The 16,182-nt window shown below is 45.9% G+C and overlaps 1 protein-coding gene and 1 long non-coding RNA gene across 3 annotated transcripts in view; one reads left to right on the plus strand and one right to left on the minus strand.

Annotated features, from left to right (window-relative positions):
• The window catches only part of LOC309341299, a 204,061-nt gene that overhangs the window by 29,357 nt on the left and 158,522 nt on the right, over window positions 1-16,182 (minus strand). The window lies entirely within an intron of this gene.
• The window catches only part of LOC309340922 (uncharacterized protein), a 125,437-nt gene continuing 121,494 nt past the window's right edge, over window positions 12,240-16,182 (plus strand). Inside the window, exons 1-3 of the mRNA XM_081860157.1 lie at window positions 12,240-12,790; window positions 13,942-14,434; window positions 14,630-14,711. Of these exons, the coding sequence (XP_081716283.1) occupies window positions 14,033-14,434; window positions 14,630-14,711 (484 nt within the window). The 5' untranslated portion in view covers window positions 12,240-12,790; window positions 13,942-14,032. The remainder of the gene's footprint in view (window positions 12,791-13,941; window positions 14,435-14,629; window positions 14,712-16,182) is intronic.

Consider the following 16,182-nt stretch of genomic DNA (forward strand, 5'->3'; position numbering starts at 1 on the left):
GGTCCAGCCCATGGTTGATGAAGCAATATGAAGGCAGTCCATAAAAGTCGAAGCTGGGTGCAGGGCAGGGTTCAGGCAGCGACTGACAACCACCAACGTTGCTCCCGCAGCTTGGGACTGTGGCTGGCTTTTATATGTCCCGAGGCATAGGGCGGCCCTGATCCTCAGAAGACTCGCCTCTCGTGGCCTGGAGGCGAGCACTCTTCCTGCGGGAACTTAGTTCCCTCCGCCTCTCTGCCCTGAGCCTCTGCAGCTCAGGAGAGGCTGGAGGGTTACTGGACCCAGAGGCAACCCCAGCTTCCACTGACAGGGCTTAGAGTGGAGCACCTGCAGGCAATGGGTTCTCCATCACCTCCGGAGCCAGAGCAGACTCAGCTGGTGTCTGCACCTGAGGATCCAGCACAGGTGGGGTCCTTTCAGGCTCATGCCCCAACCCTGGCTCAGCTGCTTCTGCAGCTGGGGAATCCTGTGCAGGCTGGGATTCCTCAGGTTCAGCATCAGAATCCAAATCCCAGGCCATCACACCCGGAAGACAAGTCTCATTGCGCTTTCCTTTACTGAAGCTGAATTCAGTGTGCTGTCTGAGCTTTGCAGGGAATTGGAATTCTATGTTTGTTTGGTTCAAGAAATCTGCAGGGATTGTTGTTTGCCTGTCACGGTGTGGGAGAACAATCAACCCTGTCTGAAGTTGGCAGAGTCTGGGCAGTTTAAGGCCAGAACCAAACACCTAGACATCCGTTTCCAGAATGTGTTTCAGAGTATCCAGTTAGGCTTGGTGAGATTGCAGTACTGTTCAAGCCAGAAGAACCTGGCAGATGGGTTCATGAAACCTTTGAGCTTTCAGCGTCATAGGGAGTTCTGTAAAGGTCTGTGTTTGAGGTAAATGGTGAAACTTACAAGCCCCCAGCAGTGCAGGACGAGAGGGGTGTGATGGGGAATCAGAGCTTTACAGGGTTAACAGCTCAGAACCCATTGTCCTGCCTGTTCTGGAGAGGAGCTGTCTCCAACTTCTGGAGAAGCTGCTTCTTTGTTCTGTCTGACTTTCGCTTTTGCTGCCAAACAAGGAAGCAAGATGCCTGCTGTCTCGGATGGTTTGTTTATTTTTACTGTTCTGCTGTAAATAAAGCTGTTAGTTTAGAAGAACAGCGTGTGGACTCTATCTTCTGCAAGCTTACACACCAAGCGGCTAGCGCTGTGCACACTCTGCCACAAGTACAGAAAGCTGAATGGAACACAGGGAAGTGTGCCAGACTCCACAACACTTTGCACCTCCAAGGAGTCTTCACCCAACTGGTGGATCGGACCCTTCTTGGTGTAAATATGGTGAACCAGTTCCATCTTCCACAAAGGTTTGCCTTAGCCTTTGTACTGGAACAGCTAGTGACCACATCTGCGCAGATCATCCTGGCGTTTGGACTCTGCCCAAACTTCTCACAGGAAAAACATCCACTGCTTCCAACACAGCAGTGCCACCTGCTGGTTGCAGAGATGCTTGGGATGACGTGGCAGCCAACTCCCCTTGTTCCTCCTGCTTTGGAGATTTCACCCCCTGAACAGGAAACACCCCCCTTGTGCACTCTTCTTCCAAAAGCTTCCCTTTTGTGGAGCTTTCGGTTTCAGGAACACATCCCTGCATGGTCCGGGATACTGTATCAGCTTTCCCCGGGGTGTTACCTCTGGCAGTCTGCTCAGCAGCCCCCGCCATCTTGAAGTGTCCATTATGTGATGCAGCTTTAATTCCTAGTGTACCAGTCACAGAAAATTGCTGATGTGTTAACCAAGCTAAACCTGATGGATGCTAACCCTGTAGACACACCAATGACAACAGGTTATCTGGTAGATGACACGGAAGAAGCATTTTCTGACACTTCACTGTACAGAAGTGTGCTAGGCAAACTAAATTTCATTGCCAGATGTTCAAGACCTGACATTGCAGTTAGCTGTAACTTGCTAAGCAGACAAGTCAACATTCCTACTGTTAAGGATTGGAAAGCTCTGAAACGCATAGCACACTATTTGAAAGGCACTATGCATTACAGACTGACATTTAACAATCAGAAGTCTGGTGGTCTTGAGATATTTGCTGATGCGAGTTTTGGAAGTGACACTACAGACAGGAAAAGCACATCTGGAGTTTGCTCTATGTACAACCAGGGTCTATTTGATTGGTTGTGCAAGAAGCTGCAACATGCTAGAGAATGTGTTCAGAAAGGACTTGTAACGGTAATGAAATTCCTGCTGAGTTATTGTTTAAGGTTGTTCCGAAGGATCAACACTGTACTGTAGTTTAGAAATAAAACTCTTGGGGGAAAATAGACAGCATTTGGATTTCGAAGGAACTAACTCAAAATCTAACTAAATCAGAAATTCTCCCAAGAACTATATCTGATCATAATGCGGTCTCCATTGAGTTAAAAGGTAGGGATATCCGAACGGTTAGATGGAGAATGAATGAATTTTTATTTAATGATCAGAAGATCGTAAATAAGGCAATAGAGACAATAGAAGACTATTTTAAATGGAATCTAAATGGGGAAACTGCTATAGAGACTGTGTGGGACGCAGGAAAGGCAGTTATGAGGGGCTTCTTAATACAGAAAAATAGTCAAGTAAGAAAAGAAAAAGAGACAAAGAAGGAACAGATCCTAACACGGATTATGGAAAATGAAAGAAAGTTGACTATCAACCCCAATGAGGAGATCGCAAAACAGAATATAAAGATATTACAAGCTAAATTTTCTACAATAATCGACCAAGAGGTAGAATGGAAAATTAAAATGATGAATCAGAGAACGTTTGAGTCAGCAAGCAAGATAGGAAAATACCTGGCGTGGCAAATAAGAGAAAGAAGAAAACAAAATACGATTAATAGGATAAGGGAAGGAGAAAGGATTGTGGAAGAGCCAAAAGAGATAAGAAAGATATTTCAAAAATATTACAAGGATTTATATAAAAGAGGAAAGGAAACAAAGCAAGAAATAGACCACTTTTTGCAAATGCATCACCTAAAACGAATTTCAAAAGAAGAAAATGAGATATTAGACCAGACAATTACTCAAGAAGAGATAAAAAAGGCTATTAAAAGGATGAAAAGTGGGAAAGTCCCAGGGCCAGATGGCCTTTCGGCCAAATACTATAAAACACTAAGTAACCAAATATCCCCAGTGCTAGGAGAAGTGATGAATAATATATTAAAGGAAGGAAGGATCCCGAACACCTGGAAGGAAGCATATATTACCTTGATTCCTAAAAAAGATGCAGATACCCTGGAAGTGAAAAACTATAGGCCAATTTCATTATTAAATAATGATTATAAACTATTCACAGACATAATGGCAGAAAGACTAAAAAAGGTTTTGAACAACAAAATACATAAAGATCAAACGGGTTTCCTTCCAGGGAGGCAATTAAGGGAAAATGTAAGGAATCTGATAGATATTATTGAGTATTTGGATATGAGTATAGACAGACAAGCGGCCTTGGTATTTATAGACGCTGAAAAGGCGTTTGATAACATCTCATGGGAGTTCTTGAAGAAAAGTCTGGAAACGATGGGAATGGGAGAGAAATTTAGAAGAGGGATAGAAGCAATATATAAGGAACAGAAGGCAAAATTGGTAATAAACAACACCACAACAGAATATTTTGGTATATATAAAGGAACTAGACAGGGTTGCCCCCTGTCTCCTTTACTGTTTATAACGGTACTAGAAATACTGAATGAGAGACTGAGGGGGGGGCAACAGAAATAAAAGGAGTGCAGGTAGGAAAGAGGGAATATAAAATCAAGGCCTTTGCAGATGACATCGTACTAACTTTAGAAGACCCAAAAAAGAGTGTAAAAGAAGCTTTACTAAAGATTGACGAATTTGGAGCCGTGGCAGGACTTAAGATAAATAAAAATAAAACCAAAATGTTGGTTAAAAATTTAACAAAGGAAGAAATAATAGATTTAGAGAAAAGGACGGAAATTGCAGTAGCTAAGAAAGTGAAGTATCTTGGGATATGGGTCACAGCTAAGAACATAAATTTATATAAGGATAATTATGATGCCACCTGGAGGAGTATAAAGAAAGACATGGAATTTTGGGGGAGGATGAAACTCTCCTTTTTGGGGAGGATAGCTGTTGTCAAAATGAATATTCTGCCTAGAATGCTATTTCTATTCCAGACCATCCCCATACTTAAAGACCTAAAACAATGCAAAGAGTGGCAGAGAGTCTTGGCAAAGTATATCTGGCAGGGGAAAAGGCCACGGATAAAAATGAAAATTTTGATAGATAAAAAAGAAAGAGGGGGCTTTTCTCTCCCGGATCTAAGTCTATACTATGAAGCGGCCTGCATACTTTGGTTAAAAGATTGGATAAAACTGGAGAATAGAGATCTACTGGATTTAGAAGGCTTTAATAATTGGTACGGATGGCATTCGTACCTTTGGTATGGGAAAGTGAAGGTCCACAAGAGCTTTCTAAATCATATTTTTAGAGGAGCTTTATACCAATCATGGGAAAGGAATAAAAATCTCCTTGAAAAAAAGACCCCATGGTGGATCTCACCAATTGAGGCTTTAACGGTGAAGAAAACAAACATGGAGGAAAAAAACGCCACCTATGAAGAAATGTTAAGAAAAACAGACCAAGGGCCAAGACTTAGACCTTATGAAGAGATAAAAAATCTATTCACTGGGTGGTTGCAATACCACCAGGTGAATGATTTGCTAAAAGAGGACAAGAAGAAGTTGGGTTTTGATGACAAAAAATCAAAATTCAATGTAGAAGTAATAGAAGGTAAAAACAAAACCCTATCTAGAATCTATGACATACTTTTAGAGTGGTATACAAAGGACAAGGAGGTGAAGGAGGCAATGATTAAATGGGCAATTGACTTTGGCTATAACATCGATTTTGAAAGGTGGCTGGAAGTGTGGAATTGTAACATAAAGTTTACAGCATGTATGTCTCTGAGAGAAAATGTTTGGAAGATGCTATATAGGTGGTACCACACCCCTGTGAAGTTGGCCAAAATGTATAGACTAAAAGATCAGAAATGCTGGAAATGTGGGGAGGTGGAGGGTGACCTATACCATCTATGGTGGACATGCAAAAAGGTGAAAGGCTTTTGGGAATCGGTTTACAATGAGCTTAAAAGAATATTTGAATACACCTTTCCCAAAAGACCCGAAGCCTTTTTGCTGGGAATGACGGGTAAAGATATTAAGAAAGAAGATAGAACGATATTCCTCTATGCCACTACAGCAGCGAGAATTTTATTGGCACAATATTGGAAAGTGGAAACTATCCCCAATATAAATGATTGGCAAATTAAAATGATAAAATATGCTGAGCTTGATAAATTAACAGGTAAATTAAGAGACCACGATGAACAGAAATCTCTGAAAAATTGGAGTAAATACTGGAACTATATTGGAATAAATGCTTAATGTGATTGGCGGGGTCAGAACAAATACTACCAGTGTGTGAATTTAGGTCTATAGATTAAAAATCAAATACGTAATGGAAGCAGATATTCGATACTTACCAAAAGGATGGAAGGAAGTCCAGGAGGTGGTGTGTGTGTGTGTGTGTGTGTGTGTGTGTGTGTTTTTATCGTTTACTGTTTTGCGAAATAGCCAGATTAATCTATCTTTGTATAGTTAGAGAGAGGAAAAAGTTGGCTTGTATATCTTGACTCTTTTTTTTTTTGTTGTTACATTTTTTTCTTTTGTATTTGGTTGTATGTTTGTTATGTGCATAACCTTAATAAAAATGTATTTGGAAAAAAAAAATAGAAATAAAACTCTTTACAATGTAGCCAAACCTCTCGTCTCTTCCCTGTACTGGGAACCCTGCTGGATAGAATGTGCTTGAGGCCTCATCAAAGGCTCAGGTCATTAAACAGGTCGGAGGCGATTTCAAAGGCTCAGCTCAGAGGAAGATGAGGCCTTATCGGCTTGGCCGAACGGAGATTCTGACAAAGATTCACAAAATGTTTAAGGGTCTGCGCACCCCTGCGTACCCCCAGGAAAAAAGCACTGGATCTAGCCATCATTTTTCTTTTACAAACATTTTATTGGTTTTGAATGAATCATAGAATTATAGAGTTGAAAGGGACCCCAGGGGACATCTAGTCCAGCCCCCTGAATGCAAGAAACTCTGCTAAAGCATTCATGACAGAATGAACCACGCACATCACAAACACAATAACAACATTTATGTAGAAGTGTCCATGTACTGTTCGAATAGGAACCAAGACGGGTGACCAGTGGAATGAATAAATGTTTACTCCCAGCATCTAGTGCTTAAACCAAAGGGAAGCACTATCTCCATATTGATGCAGTGGGAAGGGGGTGGGGGTGGGGAGACTGCCTGTCTAATGGAAGAAGAAGAAGAAGAAGAAGAAGAAGAAGAAGAAGAAGAAGAAGAAGAAGAAGAGGAGGAGGAGTTTGGATTTGATATCCCGCTTTATCACTACCCTAAGGAGTCTCAAAGCTGCTCACAATCTCCTTCCCCACCACAAACACTCTGTGAGGTGAGTGAGGATGAGAGACTTCAGAGAAGTGTGACTGGCCCAAGGTCTCCCAGCAGCTGCATGTGGAGGAGCAGGGAAGCAAACCCGGTTCACCAGATTATGAGTCCACCGCTCTTAACCACTACACCACACTGGCTGATGTTGTTTTATTCCCCTTCTTTTTTTCGTTAGAGTGTATATTAATTTCCCCCAAAAAAACCTCCAATTAACATATCAAATCATAATCCAATAAAAATAAAAAACTAAAATAAAAAAGATAAAATTGTCTTCCAAATTGTAATTTTGATTTTACGACTTCCCATAGCCTGAACCTCGAAGCATATCCAAATCTCAGTCCTGCCTCTCGTTTCATTCCCCTTCTAACAACTCTGTTGTGTTGTGTCAAATGTCCATACAGGTTTATATGCCATCTTTGATCAATCCAGCCTGCAGTTGATGGTCCACCCTGAAGCTCCAAATGCCTCATGGAATCATAGAATCATAGAGTTGGAAGGAAACCCCAGGGGTCACCCAGCCCAACCTCATGCATTGTTGGAATCGCTGCTGAACAATCCCTGGTGGATGGTCCTCCGACCTCTGTTTAAAAATCTCCAACAAAGGAGAGTCCACCAGCTTCTGAAGGAGTCTGTTCCCCCATCAAACTGCTCTTACTGTCAGAAAGTTCCTCCAAATGTTTACTTGGAATCTTCTTTCATGCCATTTGAATCAACCTTCTGGAGAAGTAGGAAATAAACTTGCTCCATCTTCCATGTGGCAGCCGTTCAGATAGTTGAAGATGGCTATCATATCCTCTTTTCCAGGTTAAACACACCAAATTGCCTCAGCCATTCCTTATAAGGCTTCATTTCCAGTTCCTTGGTCATCTTGGTTGTTCTCCTGGTATATATATTTCAGAGTTAGATAAGAAAGATTCATGGTTTATAGCCCCATGCTTATTGTCACTTCTGGTAAGGCCTCGCATTCTCCAGTGTCCATTGTATATTGAATCAAGTCCCACTACAGACCACTAAAATTCTGTGTAAATGTATTCTATAACTCCCCCATTTTTAACTCTCCATGAATCTATTCAATCGATATTAGTAATAGTGGTGTAGTAGGTGTTGTTTTACTCCCATGAGATGTTTGGGTTGTGTCAGGGAATTGCAGGCAGAGAAGGGGGAGAGAATACCGAGATAAGTCTCCGTTAATTAGCATAAGTCTTCCTCGGATGAGGAAGGTGACGAAGGGCTGTCAGGAGGCAATGAATCTGAGAGGGGGGAGCCACTTCCGGGGCCCAGCCACTCTCGTCACAGAGGAAGGAAGGGGGTTGGGCTCAGAAAGTGGATATGCTGGGGGAAACCGAAGGCTTCTTCAGTCGAGGCAACTGACTCACCATGATGGAGGCTGACTTTCAGAGCTCTTGTAAATAACGACAAGAAACCAATAAATCCTGTAAATATGGCTGGATTCCCAGACTCTTATCTCTGCTAGCACTCACCAATCATTCCTGACAGGTTGGATGTGCCCTTTGATCAAGTCAAAGTTCACATACAGCAGTGATTCACCAATTGGAGGTCCAAGGACCACCCACCCAGCGGCTCCATTACACCATTCACATAACAAAAACTGCCAAAGAGATATCCAAATGTTCAAAGGTAGAGGGGCCCATGGGTCTTGGCTTCTGAAAAAGAAGGGGTCTGTACTACTTAGCTAACTGGGAACCACTGGCATACAGGGTTTAAGTTCCCAGCTGGCATTATCCAACTCCAATGGCCTTTTGTGAACTTGTTACCGGAAAATCCGAGGGCTCTGTTGGACAAATGAAGACACCAACCAGAGCAATTCAGAGCAAAACAGCAGCCAGTAGGCTCGGTCTTTATTAAAGAGAAAGACTGTCGCGACAGGACTCCCACCGCCCACGAGGTGAAGCAAGATGGAAGCCCAGAACAAAGGACGACCCTAATTTTTATTAGTTCCTAATCCCCTATGCTACACCCCCAAAATTACATCATATTTACATCATGATTACATTAAAATTAGGAGGAGTCAAGGAGGGGCTACACAGGTAATTTGAGTGTCCTGGCACCTGGCCGGAGCCTCCTCTCCCCTCCCCACATGGGTCATTTCCAAGAAGAAAAGAGAAGGGTGAAGTTTCCTGCCCCCTGAGGGGAATCCGGTCAGAGTCCTTTGTGAGGGTCCACGCGGAATACACTAAAACATGCAGGTTATTGTGTTCCTGATAGCCTTCTGTCTGAGCCCATCACGATGGCTATCAAGGTTGTCACGTCAGGCCTCAGAGTACGTGACCGCTCGGTCAAAGGATTATGGCTGCCCCGCATCGGGCCACCCCCCTTTGATAGTCCTTGTAACATGTAGTAAAATAAAAGTGGTCCGATGAAAATCCGAGGTACGACTGATTTTTGGTGAATTTTATAAAGAATATTGTCCTTGAAGTTCAAAGTACTTTCGCCTTCCGGAAGTAGCTGTTGGGTGCTGAGATTCATTGAATATATGTATTGCTCAAGCAATATGAACCCCAAATTTAACTACAGGAATTGAACTCTGTTTAATTTAAACATGTTACAGCTCTTATCTCAATGTTGCTAATAAGGCAGCAGACTAACTGAGGAGGTGGAGTGCAGCTTGTGTGGTCTGCACATCTCTACCCACCCCAGACCTGCTACCTGAGGCAACTGCCTCATTCTGCCTAATTGTACAGCCATTCCTGGCTGCACACACTAAAGGAACACAGCAGCCAGCAGCAAAGAGTGGGCTCACCCCTGGGTTTTCTATGGGGCTTAGTGGCTCTCTGGCACCCAAAGAGCTGTGGGGGCTTTTCTCAGCACTCCTCCCTGGCACAATCCACTCCCTGCCCGTCTCTCCATCAACTTCCCTTTCCCGCGCATTCCTCTACTTTATGAGAAACCTCAGCCCATATGACTGTGCTGTATACAGACCACCAGTTTCATTTGTTTTTGCTTTACGCTTTCTGGACGCTGCGTTCCTTCTGGACGCTCCACGCTTTGCAAGCACTAGCTTCCCCATCCTCTTGCTTTTGTCTGAGTAAGAATAAGACAAGAACAAATGGAGAATAACACTATGAGCACATTAGGTACAGAGTGGGGTCTATCAGTATTAGACCATCCTTTCCCGTAAAGAGGTTGTTGAGTCCAATATAACTGAAATGTCTTTCTTTTTCTTTTGCTAGATCAATCTCAGTTTTGAACCAAAAGAAATGTTCTATATGGATTCCAATGCATTTTTGAAAATTGTTTTAGGTAATTTTGCACTTTCTCATTTTGCATCCTATTCCTCTCTAAACTCCTGGACGTCTCGTTTGCAGGACTCCATTAAGATGTTCACCATTTACTAGATCTTGTGGGATCTATGAGGTCTTCCTATGTTCCTGGGTGCCAACTCCCTGCATCATAGGCATCGTGGTCAATGGTTGAGGACGATGGGAGTTGTAGACCAATAACATCTGGAGGGTCACCACCCTTGATGGAAGGTAAAGGTAAAGGGACCCCTGACCATTAGGTCCAGTCGTGGCAGACTCTGGGATTGCGACACTCCTCTCGCTTTACTGGCCGAGGGAGCTGGCATACAGCTTCCGGGTCATGTGGCCAGCAGAACTATGCCACTTTTGGCGAAGCAGAGCAGTGCACAGAAACGCCGTTTACCTTCCCCCCGGAGCGGTACCTATTTATCTACTTGCACTTTGACGTGCTTTCGAACTGCAAGGTTGGCAGGAGCAGGGACCGAGCAACGGGAGCTCACCCCGTCGCGGGGAATCGTCAACAGGCTCATCACAGCTATCTGCCTATCACTCTTTTAAATACAGTACTAGAACTGTGGGTCAGCCAATGAAACTGACTGGTGGTACATTCTAGTGATAGGCATATGGTTTCAGAACAGAGTCCATATAACCCAGGGGGCCAGAGCCTCTTTCTGATTGGCTACCCGGAGGGGGGTGGCGCCAGCACTTTTGGAGGGAAAATAAAGAGAGCCGTTTCTGAGGGGATTTGAGATGGGAGAGAGGGAAGGTTGGGAGAAGATGGGGATGAGGAGAGGGTGGAGGGAGGGAGGGAGAAGTGGCTCTGATCTGAGTGGATCCTCCGCTCTGAGGAGAATATCTATGGAGCCAGAGGAAGGAGCCTCACAGCTGAGATGGGAAGACCATGTTGAGGGTCTGGAGGGAGAATTCAGATGGGAGTGAAGCTGGAGGGAGAAGCTGTGGGAAGACTCTCCTCTTCTTCTTCTGGGGTCTCCTTCCAGTCAGGAGGAGAGAGATCTTCTAGGAAAAGGAGATTCCCGAGTCCCTGGCAAGGGCTGAGAGGATCCCCTGGGTCTGGCATACGAAGGAAAATACCTCAGGAGTGGGATTGCTAAGAGAGAGGGGAACCGAGGAAAAGTGGCCCCTCGCTGTGAAGGAAGCTGGGCTGTGTCAAAAGTACCTCACGGAAAGACCCCTCATAACTAAGTTCGGGGGTGAGAGAGAAGCAGCAGAAAGAGAGTTCAGCCTTTCACCACCTATTCTGGAAACCTGAACATCTCCCTGAAGTGTGACAACTGATTTTGAGAGGAGGGAGTTGAAGAGAAGCTGTGCCTGCAGAACTGTGTTTAATCCTGAGACATTTAGCTGAAGTAATAAGTTAACTTCTCCCTGAAAGAACACATCTCCTGTCTTCCCTTTGTTTCACCATTCTCTCTTTTTTGTAAATAAAGCTTTCCTTATCTGATAATCTCCTGCCAGAGACTCCCTGGATTGCAGTTTCCCTCACACAAGACGCCCCACAAAGTAGCCTGTGGGAAATCGTAGACATCTGTCCAATCTTCATCATCATCACTTTATTTTATTTGTAACCTTTCCATCGTTAAAACAACGCTCAAGGGGGCTTACAACATGATAGGCAAAGGGCCTTCTCGGTGGTGGCGCCTCTTTTGTGGAACGCCCTCCCATCGGATGTCAAAGAAATAAACAACTCTCTGACGTTTAGAAGACTCCTGAAGGCAGCCCTGTTTAGGGAAGTTTTTAAGGATGGATGTTTTAATGTAGTTTTAATCATTTGTTGTAGGCTGCCCAGAGTGGCTGGAGAAACCCAGCCAGATGGGTGGGGCATAAATAATAAATTATTGTTGTTGTTGTTATGACAAGATTTACATAATTACCAACATAACCAAAGTCATAAACGATAAGCAAAACACATCCAAAGGTACACAACCAAATGGAAAAGAATTTCCACATAAATCATAAGATCAAAAATTCAGAATACAACATTAATATCAATAACAATTGAAAATGACACAGATAAAAACCCAAAACCATTTGAAGAAGGAGGCCTATCTGCCCAGCAGTAGCAGCAGTATTTTTCTTTATTATTATTATTATTATTATTATTATTATTATTATTTATACATACCCCGCGCATCTGGCTGGTTTTTCCCAAGCCACTCTGGGCGGCTTCCAACAAAATATTAAAATACAATAGTCCATAAAATATTAAAAGCTTCTCTAAGCATAACAACCATCCATTTTTAGTCCATTGAGTTAGAAATTCAGCATTTCTGGAAGGGGAAATGGCATACTATTGAATGTTTGCATAGCAACATGCTTAAGAAAGTATTACTCATTTAAGCTGAGAATGGGATTTATTTCTGTTGAGCTTCTCTTGGTTCCTCCTCGGCAGCCAGCGCCATTGTTTCAGCAGGACTAGAACTCAGGACCCGCTGCCTGGAGGGACACCTAAGAGCAGTTGGGCAGGGGAAAGGTCTCCCTTGGGAGGTGGGGGACTCTCCTTCCTGGGAGGTTTCTCAGCAGAGATCGGAGGGCCATCTGCCCTGGATGCTCTAGCTGAGATTCCTGCATTGCTGGGGGTTGGACTAGATGACCCTGGGATCCCCTCCTCTCTCTCCACTCCTGAATTCCAGGAGGAGCTTCCTTGCCTCCTGCAAAGCCCTTTTCCCTGCAGGCTCTTCCTCTGGTTTCTGGCCAAGGGAGGGAGATGCTCAGAGTCCAGCCAAGAGCCTCACCCCCAAAAGGATATCTGGGCATGGGCGGAGCCAGGGGGGGCAGCTGCCCCACCATATCCATTAAAAATAATAAAAATCTGAGGTTCTGCCAAGCGAGAGAGGGCTGAGCAGGATGGACTCGGCATTGCAAGGGTTAAAGGGAAGTGAGCTGCCTTCCTAGAGAGGCCAGGAAGCAAGGGGGGGCCAGGTCCTCCAGAGCCAAGGCCCCTCCCTCCCCAGTCCTTCCCTGCTTGGGTGTCTCTCCTGGGATCTGGTGAGTCTCTTCTCTCTACCCCCCCCAGAAGGTGTAGTGGGGAGAGGGGGGTCCCAGGGCTGCAGCAGGGGAGGGGGCCTGGGGGGGTTGATCTGCTCCTGCAGGGGGGGACCCCAAGTCAGGGAGGAGGAGGGGGTCCTGCCAGGGAGGGGCCAGGGCTGCCACGCTCTCCTTCCTGCAGATCAGAGGATCCAAAACTCATTTGGCCCTCTGCCCCCCCCCCCCCGCTTCAGAAAAGATCTCCCTTCTTTAAACAAGGGAGTCCCTGGGACTTTAACTCTGTGTGACGTCGCTCAGCCTCATTGCACAACGGACGAAAAATGTGCAAATGGTTTTCCAAAGCTGGACGAGGAGGTGGACTAGCCCCCCCCCCCAAAAAAAGGTGGGAGAGAAAGGCCAGGAATAAGGAGAGGGATCCCAGCCCATAGTCTGGCTGCTGCATTGGGGACCAGTTTCCCAGTGTCTCCCAGGGCAGCTCCCCACGGAGGCCACGGCAGCAATCCCCTCGCACCCAGAGCAGGGCATCCCAGGACCCCATCCTCTCTCTCCCAAAGGGATTGTTGCTGGAAAACCAGCCGGAAATGGGCGCTGCTACTCACTGAGCCTCCAGGGACCTTAGCCTAGATTTCAAGGGAGGTGTTTTTGGCCCTCAGGGGGTTGGCCAGAAACATACCTGGCCCTCAGAGCAAAGAAAAAGGGACCCCACCCCAAGGGGTCTGCCTGGAGAGTGGCAGAGAGTTCAAGTGCAAAAAAGGAGACAGAAGCAGGGGAGTGGGGGTGGGGGGAGAACAACTCCTGAGGACCCCCGGGTGAGGACCCCCACTAGAGCCAAGCATCCATTTTTCAGAAAATACAAATGACTCCCTTATCAGTCAGTTCAGACTTCACGCATTGACTGGAAGGCAGCAGAAACCAGGCTGATTCATCTCCCAGAAATCCCTTCCTTTGCCTCTACATTTTGCATTGCTAGAGGGCTAGAGACATATTTCTTCTCTTCTTACTCCCCCCCCCCCCAAGATAGCTAATGATCTGGGATGTGGTGCAGTCCAGCCCTAGTTCCCAGCAAGACTCATCCATGCTTCCTCAAGGAACCTTTTTCTTCTCCTGATATTAGACAACTTTTGTAACAGAACAATGTATTTGCTTTGTAGGATTTGCTAGCCCCTCTCCTTAAGAAAGACAGAACTTGGCAGAAGACCAAAGGGTTCCTTCCGATCTCTCAGAGGCTTCCTGAGAGCACAGATGGATCATCGAGATTCAGCTGGCCTTGAAACAGGAAGAGGCCATGACATCCAAACCGGGAGCAGTGGGGGATTCTGGGAGAACTCTGTGCAGAAGATCCTGGGTGAGGAGGACACCCTCCGCTCAGAGGTGCAGAGCCAGCAGTTGAGGCAGTTCTGCTGCCAGGAGGCCAAAGGACCCCGAGAGGTTTGCAGCCGACTCTACAACCTTGACCGTCAGTGGCTGAAGCCAGAAAGGCACACGAAAGCTGAGATGCTGGACCTGGTGATCTTGGAGCAGTTCCTGGCTGTCCTTCCCCTGGAGATGGAGAGCTGGGTGAGGGACTGTGGAGCAGAGACCAGTTCCCAGGCGGTGGCCCTGGCCGAAGGTTTCCTCCTGAGTCAGGCAGAGGAGAGAAAGCAGGTGAGAGAGACTTTCCTCTGGATACTCCCAAGGGGCTCCAAACAGGACAGGAAACATCCCATAATGGTCTGCTGATGGCCCATGCTTTTTCTGCAAGGCATCCATGGAATGAGATCTAACACCCTTCAAATCTTTGTCATTCTCTTTCTTATATTTTCCCCCATTCTCTGTTTTGAATCCTTGTTTCTTTTTCAGGGAAAGGATCTCCTTGCAGAAATGGACCTGGATTCCTGTGAGGCAGAGAGGCCTCCGTTGGACACCAGAGAGAGGCCACTGGGTAAGGAGGAAGGTGGTTTTTCTCCGTCTGGTCTCGTTCTGTTGGTTTCCCAACTCATCTGAGGGTTCTTTTCATCTTGTTTTGGGGGGAGACAGTCGGGAACAAGGGTCCATAGGGGGGGAGATGTATTTCTGCACAACTAATATATGAAATGGGCACAAACGTCCAAATACTCTCAACAGGTAAGGCTTTCTCAAAGGCCCATCTGTGGTTAGAGATGCCCTGTTTCACCTGTGAGAGAAGCAGGCACTCCTGGTGTCCTGCTAACCTTTTCTCTCTTGCAGGTGACAGAATGATACCAGCAAAACCTCCTGATCCGCCTTTTCATGGGGGCAGAAGGGAAGCAGCGGCTGTGGAACCAGATCAGGTCAGGGGAAGCTGCCTGGTGGGAACAGATGCTGAGGGATAGAGCAATGTCATGGACTGGCTGGGTACAGAGGAATGGTGGGAGGAAGCAGCCGGGGAACCAGGAAGGGAAGATGGCTCAGAGCTGAAGGAGTGGAGGTGGAGGAAGGATGAGTGGTCAGAGGGAGAAGCCTGGGAAGAGGAAGTGTCAGAATCTAAAGGGGTAACAGGGCGTAGTGAGCTGGGAGACTCTGTGGCAGAATGCAGTGCAGAATCAGAGGCAGAAGAGGAAGGAGGCGAGTGGGAGAAGAAGGTCGAGAGCCTGAGGTGAGTCAGGAGAAGGAGGAGCCACCGGTGGCTCCCTCTCCTTCTGCCAGAAGCCACCCTCCCTGCTTGTCTCTCAGAGCCAGGAGACCCCCTGCAATGCAGGAATCTCTGCTAGATCATCCAAGACAGATGGCCATCCAAAACAGGCTTATTTTATTTCTAGATTGATAACTGAATGGAAAAATTGGTTTCTAAGCAGTGGACAAATGAGAACAAATAGCGGCCTGGATTCACCTAACCAGCCCCATCCGCTGGAAAATGGGGCCTGCCCCCCATTCCTCCCCTTCTCCATGCCCCCATGAACCCCTTGAATTTGGCTCTAGGGCATTGGGAGGGAACCTTCCCAGAACATCACACGAGGAGAGGAGAAAGTGGATCCTTCCATTGGGGAAACTGGAACGCTTGCGTAGGCAGAATGACTTGGGAAACACAAGGAGGAGTACCACCTATTTGCACAAAAACGGATACATAAAATAAGCACCCATAATTAAAATGTGCTGCAAAACAATCCTATTGAAACAACACCGCAATTTACAGGAAGGAAACAACAGAGCATTATGTAGCAGATCAAATTTCTGCTGCCTCAGAGGAGGACATTTCCTTTTTTCTTTTAGGGTCCAGTGTGCTTTGAAGATGTCGCTGTTCGTTTCACGGATGAGGAGTGGGCGTTGCTGGATCCTGACCAGAGAGCTCTGCATAAGGACGTCATGGGGGAGACTCATGGGATCGTGGCCTCTCTTGGTAAGGCTCCCTGTGGGATCGTTGTTGTTGTTGTTGTTTAGTCGTTTAGTCGTGTCCG

This window comes from Podarcis erhardii, assembly GCF_964252035.2.
Source record: "Podarcis erhardii genome assembly, chromosome: 4".
NCBI lineage: Eukaryota > Metazoa > Chordata > Lepidosauria > Squamata > Lacertidae > Podarcis > Podarcis erhardii.